The following is an 8,006-nucleotide window of genomic DNA, read 5'->3' on the forward strand; positions in this document are numbered from 1 at the left end:
AACCTTCCATAACTTATTCCTTTATCCTAGGTTGTAAAAGTCGTTAGGCGGTCCTAGACGGTCGATTGGGGAGTTGCGAGTACTCGAGAGTAGTCAGGGATTACTCGGAAAATACCTAAGGAGTACTAGGCCGAGGCGGGGAGTAATCACGGAGTACTCGGCCGCCTACTCGGGAGTTTTACAACATTGCCTTTATCACATCAAAGCACCAAAATTCTAACATGTTTTTTCCCTTTATTTAATTTTAACAAAAAGAAATGTTTCTTAAAGATATTCTTTTATAATATTTGTTTTAAATTTCAATATAGCATTCCATTATTTCTTATAATTTAATAGGGGTGAGCAGAAAACCGAATTAACCGAAAAAACCGAACCGAAGCATTAACCAACAGTTAATTTTTTGTTTTTTTGAAAAACCGAAATTTCGGTTTCGATTCAATTATCCATTTTTAAAAAACCGACCCGAACCAATTGATGATGTTAAAGATTATCAAGATAATGAAGAGTGGACTAATTTTAAGATAAATAAATAAGATGATTAATGAAAATCGTGACTAAACTTTTAATGCTTTTTAATTAACTCTATTTAGCAATTTTGTATTCGTATAGTTCCACGTAACACGTACCTATTTTTGTTTTTTGAATTCAATATATATGTGGATTGGTACTCTAACACGTTCTTATACAAGCTTAAAATATGCATTTTATTTTTTATTTTTGCAATGTCAACACCAAAAATAACCGAACCGAAACCGAAATTAACCAAAAAACAGAAAACCAAACGGTTTGCATATTCAATTAACCGATTACTTCGGTTTCAATTTGGGTTTCGCCTAATAACCAAATCAAATCGAACCGAACCGAACCGTGCTCAGCCCTACAATTTAATGACTTATACAACATAATAGTCTTAATAATTTCAAATTAAAAAGTGAATACTTTAAATTTTATACTTAATCCTATTTTTAATTTAAACTATGAACTACACTTAAAACTTTAATTTTGAAAACCATTCATGATTTTTAAAATCTTTCACTTTCTGACTATAATTATAACTTCTATTATATTCCAAAAATAATAATAATAATAATAATAATAGCATGCTCATAAGCTTAGAAACTAATTTTTATATAATCTAATTATCCTATGTTTTTTTATTAAAATTGGTTTATTTCATATAAAAATGAAACAAATGTTAACAACGGTAATTTTCATTATCGGCCATGTGATGTTACATGCCATATGCAACAAATCTAGATAAAAACATTTCAGGAAAAATTCATGTAAATATGACCAAAATATCCAGTGGTCGCTACTATCTAAAGCCTATAATGGTTTCATATTATTTGGGATGTTTTGTTGCTTTAAAAAATGAAGCTGTTTTTCATATTTAAGATACTGTTTTTTATGTATTAAAATACTTTTTCAGTTTTTGTGGACTAGTATTATTTTAAACTCTTAGTATCTGATGTTTTGCTTATATATATATATTTGAATGTTAAATACAAATATTAATTTATATTATACTGATTTATAATATAATATTTATTTAAACTTTGTGTATTGTTTTTTAAGTATTTGTATAAGTTGTATCAATCTTTTTTTTAAACACTATTCTTTTTAAAAATATAAATCACTATATAAAATTAATATTAGTACTAAATGATTTATGTTTTTAGTAACAATCGTGTCTTATTAGTAAGAAAAGTTAATTAAATAAATTTTAAGCATTATATACAATGAAAGTTTTTAGAGATTTATGTCGCACTTTCTAAATTAAAATTAGGGATGGAGTCAATCTTCTAATATTCAATGAAGATGGTAACTACAAATGTTGTGTATAAAAAAATTTTTAGAGATTAATGAAAATTTACCATCTAATTTTCCTTTTACTTTTTTATTTTATAAAAATTTTATTGTATTTCACGTTGTAATACATATTCATTTTCATTCATCTAATATCAAATTAGTATAAGTATTTCACATTGTTTTGATCTTTTGTTAATTTAGTTTACCCAACCCGTGTATATACAAGTATTTAACCTAGTAAAATAATATAACGATGCGATAATATATCAAATCCGGGGGAGTAACATCTTAGGACCGGGAATCCCTCACTCATATATGAAAATTCAAGTTTCATCACTAACCAAATCTTAAAGTTAATGTGAAGGTTGCATATAAAATGTAGAATCGTGAATTTAATATACTATATATACAATCTTAACTAATTTTTTTTTCTTTTTTTTTTACATTTTATCTTGTTTAAAAAATAATATTTAGACCATGGTATAAATCAAAAACATACCAGAGTTATCCTTTCACATAACCTACATCCATGTAAGCCATCTATCCATTATCACATCAAGTAGAAAAGAAACACCACTTAAATTCCGCAAGTGAAAACAAAAGAAAAAGAAAGAGAGAATTAATTTTATTTTTTTCTTGTCATTATGGTTTTTGTAATGTTGGCTTTCTTTTTATTTAAACAAGTTTATATTGGTATTGGTTGTGACATTATGTTGTTAATTATGATGGTATACCTTAAGCGAAATAGAAAAAGTTAATTTAAAGTGGATATTTTATATCTTTAATGATGTTTTATGGAAATTATTAGAGGAAATTGCGTAAATTGTCCAAGCGATTTATTATATTTTTTTAGTTTTGTCTTAAGATTCGAGAAATTACGTCATTGATACATATTGCTTATCTTGAAAACTACTTCTTTCATGGTTAATGTACAATTAGTTTGTAGAGAGGCCTTAAAAAGCTTAATGTGTATTTAAAAACTATCGCTCTAACACTTTGATTCTCCTTTTGAAACATAAAATACATTCTTGAGTGATTATACACAATCAAATTCATATCTTAGAATCGCCTGGTAACAGAATATGAAAAGCATGAAAGAAACAACTCAAACATTCCTTCACTTTGTAGCGATTGTACAAAGATGAACACTACCTAATATAGTGTGAAAATTTTGGCACCCGTTTCATATATTATGATAAGAGAAGATTCATTAACATCCACTTAAAACAACTATGCATCATTGCGTTCATAATGTGATGCTTTTCTATCTCATTCTTCTTATACTTATATATTACAACCAAAGTTATAAATTTCAGTAAGGTTTTACAAGATATAAAAAGTACTCACTTACCCTGATACTTAAAACACTTATACATTGCATAGTTAATTGTTTCCGATACAACATCTATGCGCAAGAGTCACAATTCATGTGGATATGTGGGCACTTGTACAAATTTATGTCAATCATGAAATAGTTAAAATCGTGACATATGATGTGATTCGAATGACCATTTTGTTATATACTTTTGACGTAATGCATACCATCTCGAAAAAAGTATGATCTCGATACACTTTTCACGATATATGTGGTGAAATGATATAGATCAAAAAACGTGGTCCCAATGATATAAACAAGGGCTCTAAGCAGTTATTTTTAATGATTTTCCTTACTTGAAATAAGAGAGACACAATGTAAGAATGTTTAACAAGCAAGCTCTAACCAAACTAAAATTAACTTGCACTCGAGTCAGCAACAATGTGAGTTGAACCTCTTAACATGCCTCGTAAGACCTGGAAGCTCAGATTATATCCTACTTTAATTGAGACTTGTACGAATAAAGCTTACAAATGAGTCAACTTGCTTGGCGCAACTTGCGTGGCTTGGTGACTCATTCGTAAGTTTTATTCGCACAGGTTTCGATTAACATCTTGACAAACATTCCAAGTTATACGAGTTCAAGATAACAATCTACAAACTACAAATATACAAGGAAACAAAATGAGAAATACGATTCAACTTTAAAACTACAAGTTACCTTATTTCATTTAAAAACAAGCTCCCTCCAACTTGTACTAACTCGAAAATCTAAATATACAACTAGCTGGTATCGAGCTACGAACAACGAGCTATCTATCTACCTACCGAACATAACTAGTAACTTTCCCATTTTGATTTAAAAAAACATGTTACCATATATAAAAAAAGTAAAATTTGAAATTGAAAGAAGTAAAAGGGTATGGTAGGAAGGTGGTTTTATTGTCCCCAATTAATCAAACTGAAAAAGACAAAAGTAATGAAACAGAGACAAACAAACAATAACAATTAACAATGGATGGCAGTAGTAGTAACATTCATTTATTTATTTATTTATTTAATTTACACTTCATCTTCATCTTCTGCTTCCAATTTTAACCTCCCACCCAAAGGTAACATACAATAACATTTTCCACCACCCTTCCAATGTTTCTTGATTCCAACGTTTTTTGCACACGGTTTCTTCCTACATTTGCTTCAAGGGTAATTCTTGTCTTTCATCATTACAACCTAACCTACATTATTATTATTATTATTATTATTATTATTATTATTATTATTATTATGTAATCACTGTCGTCATCACATCGTCGACCAGGTTCCGCTTATCAATGCATTCATGGGGCATTGGATCTGGATCCACGACATCCATTTACATTATTATTATTATTTTATTCATAATTCTTCGAATTAGCTGTTGGGGAATATATATTATTGCCTTTGCTGATCTGGGTTGCTGTGATATCTAATCAATTTTCCACCCTTTTTAAATTATTTGGTAGGTATAGGTATGTTCATTGCAGAAGGAATAATCAATAATCATTATTTAATAATAATCCACATTGTCTGAGGCTTAAAAGGCTTCATTTTTCTCATGGGTTAAGCTTTAAAAGTTTTAACAATTATGGGGAGTTTGTATGAGGAGGAAGAGTATCGGTTTTTCGATGCGAGAGATAGTATCGGCTCGGTTTCTGAAGCGGATGATCATGATGATGATGATGTGGTCCCGAATGGCTTTCGGTATGATGTTTGGGCTATGGCTCCTGAAAGTGTTCATCACAGGAAGAACACTTTTCTTAAGTTTATGGGATTGAGCTCTGAAGATAATCAAAGCGTTGAAGAAGTCGATAGCAGGGTTGTGCAGACAGGTGGAGCTGTGTTGAGAAGTGATGCCAAAGAAGAAGAAGAAGATTCTTCTTGTTCGTGTTCATGTACGGGTTCTTTAAGAATTCAGGATTCTAATGGCGAAGAAGACAAAGGAAGGTCAACAGAAGTCAAACCAGCTCCATTGGTTCAGAAAGTTGTAGATAGAAACATTAAGGCTGGTAACACCATGTCAAGAACAATGAGCAGAGTGAAAAGTCAACTGTTGGGTAGTTTACTGTCAATGGCGTGTAAGCCTGCTCAAAAACGGGTTAAATCTCGTGTAGCTGAAAAGGTTCAAAGAGTTATAGTTCATCAAAGTAAGAAGAAATTAAAGGAATTGTCGGCTATGTTTGTCGGTCAAGATATCCAAGCTCACAAAGGTTCGATTTTGACCATGAAATTTAGTCTTGACGGGCGGTATTTGGCTAGTGCGGGGGAAGATGCGGTTGTTCAGGTTTGGCAAGTAGTTGAAGATGAAAGATTGGATGAAAAAGACGTCCCGGATGTCGACCCGTCTTGTTTATACTTCACTGTGAATAATCTTTCAGAATTAGCACCATTAGTTGCTGATAACCAAAAGATTAGCATGGTGAAAACCTTAAAAAAGACCAAAAATTCAGCTTGTGTTATCTTCCCTCCTAAAGTGTTTAGAATACTTGAAAAACCCGTTCACGAGTTCTACGGGCACAAAGGCGATGTTCTTGATCTCTCATGGTCAAAAGATAATGTAAGTAAATCATATACTTATGATACCATAATTCTTGACGAATGTGACTGAAATTGATCATGGGATATTGTTTCTGTTGGTGCAGTTTCTTTTGTCATCATCGGTTGATGAAACCGTTCGGCTATGGAAAGTTGGAAATGATGCTTGTGTTAAAACTTTCCCACATAGCAATTACGTGACGTGTGTTCAGTTCCACCCGGCGAACGAAAATTATTTCATAAGCGGTTCAATTGATGGAAAAGTTAGACTCTGGTCGGTTTCGCGTACTCAAGTTGTTGACTGGATGGACATAAGAGAAATAGTCACTGCTGTGGCTTACAGTCCTGATGGAAAGGTTTGACTTTTTGTTCATGTTGTTCAATCATATTAGACACCATTTTTAAACACCCGTAGGTTATTGAAAAACCTATGGTTTCTTATTTCAGGGTGGCGTTATCGGGTCCATGACGGGCTGTTGCAGTTTCTTTAGCTTCTCAGGAAACCGGTTCCAACTAGAAGCTTCGGTTTCGTTAAATAGTAAAAAGAAGTCGCTTTGCAAGAGAATAATCGGATTTCAGGTATATTCATCGTTTCAAAGTTATAAACATTTATTTGTGTACAAATCTTTATCTGATTTCGGGTCTGTAATCTATAGTTTTGTCCTCAAGATTCAAGCAAAGTTATGGTCACTTGTGCTGATTCACATGTCAGAATCCTCCATGGCTCCAATGTGATTGGAAAATTTAGAGGTATGGTCTTAACACACATTTGGTATATAAAATCATAACTGTTTTCAACCGAAATCGTTCTAAATTCTTGAAATTTATAAACTCCAGGGCAAAGAAACGCTGGAAATCCCTTTCGTGCATTGTTTACATCAGACGGGAGGCATATAGTATCAGCAAGTGAGGATTCTAATGTATATGTATGGGACTGCAATAATAAGAATAATAATAATAAAAACAAGACTTCATTTTTCAAACACAAGACAGTAAGATCTTGTGAGTGGTTCTACGCTGGTGCATCAGTAGCATTACCATGGTCGGGACGAACAAGCCCGTTACCACCTAGTTACTTCTCTCTGGGTCAAGAATTTTTCCTAGAATCGGCCGCAAAAGCTTCTGCAACCTGGCCTGAAGAAAAGCTTCCATCTTCTTCCAGCCCGTTAAGCAAATCTAAATACAAGTTTTTTAGAACTTCTAGCGAGAGCTCGGATAACTGTCACACATGGGGAATGGTGATTGTCACAGCAGGATGGGACGGGCGGATCAGATCGTTTCTAAACTACGGGCTACCGGCAACTGTCTGAATCAATCAAGAAAGTGGCTATTATGGAATGAAAAGATAACAAGGCAGGACCATCAGTCTAATCATGTGGTACAGACAAAGCTGCCATATTTGATTGGGGATCCTATGAATTACTTATTCAAGGAAATTATGTGTTCGGCCGGCCCCGGGTGGAAATGGAGTTCTCTGCCAATGGGCCTGTTATGTCTTAAAACAGTGCGCCCGGTGGGCCTGCATCTCGTTAAAATTGGAAGCTGGTGGTTGTGAGTGACTTTTTAAAGGTGGCAGTATTGAATGATTGAGGTGCAGGTGGGGTATAAGGTTAAAGGGGGGCAAATGTGTTTTGTGTGGCTTTTGGTCCTGATGAGTAAAAGATCTTCAAGGGTAGCATTGTCTTTTACTTTGGTAACAAAGCTGCAATAAAAGATGATTGGCATTCTGTATTTTGATGCCTTATCTTGCAGCAGCTATGAGTAAGATCATGCAGAGTAGGTCCAATGTACATAACTAGTATATATTTTTTATTCAACTGTATTTATAAATTTGGCTAAATATCAGCATTCTCAAAAACCCTAGATTCAAACAATTACTTCCTTCGGGTTATTATATCAGGTGAACCCGAACCCAAGGTTGCTCTGTCATACTGATTAATGGGGTTGTTGATGGTTTTCTATAATCTGAATCAGATTTGCATGAATTGGTTCATGGGCCGATATATATCTATCTTTTAGCAAGTGCGTTGGCTTAGGCACTTACGTGGCGTGGTGTCAGTTTCACCCGACCCTATTCTTTTATGCGTTTTATATAAAACGCAATTTCAAACGAACCCATTATTTTTCGATAAAACATATTGAAATTATTACATTTAACTGTGCTAACCTTGGTATGCAAGTTATGCATGAACGTAATGCTCATAATTTCCCTCTAGACTTAGCTGCTATTGAAGCTCCATCTACAAATGGATAAGACTTTGGTATGATTGTATAGGAGTTTTTGAACTAAAAAAGGAGCAATAGCTTCCCT

The 8,006-nt window shown here is 33.0% G+C and overlaps 1 protein-coding gene across 1 annotated transcript; it reads left to right on the forward strand.

The window, feature by feature from the left end:
• Nucleotides 1-4,538: 4,538 nt before the first annotated feature.
• Nucleotides 4,539-7,574, forward strand: LOC143632168 (uncharacterized). The gene is made up of 5 exons (XM_077100744.1): nucleotides 4,539-5,717; nucleotides 5,803-6,051; nucleotides 6,143-6,274; nucleotides 6,352-6,445; nucleotides 6,533-7,574. The coding sequence occupies exons 1-5, from the start codon at nucleotides 4,749-4,751 to the stop codon at nucleotides 7,003-7,005; spliced, it is 1,917 nt and encodes a 638-aa protein (XP_076956859.1). The 5' UTR covers nucleotides 4,539-4,748; the 3' UTR covers nucleotides 7,006-7,574.
• Nucleotides 7,575-8,006: the final 432 nt, after the last annotated feature.

This window comes from Bidens hawaiensis, unplaced genomic scaffold, assembly GCF_021521415.1.
Source record: "Bidens hawaiensis isolate Kalapana, Puna unplaced genomic scaffold, B.hawaiensis_p1.1 tig00006368_1, whole genome shotgun sequence".
Taxonomy (NCBI): Eukaryota; Viridiplantae; Streptophyta; class Magnoliopsida; order Asterales; family Asteraceae; genus Bidens; species Bidens hawaiensis.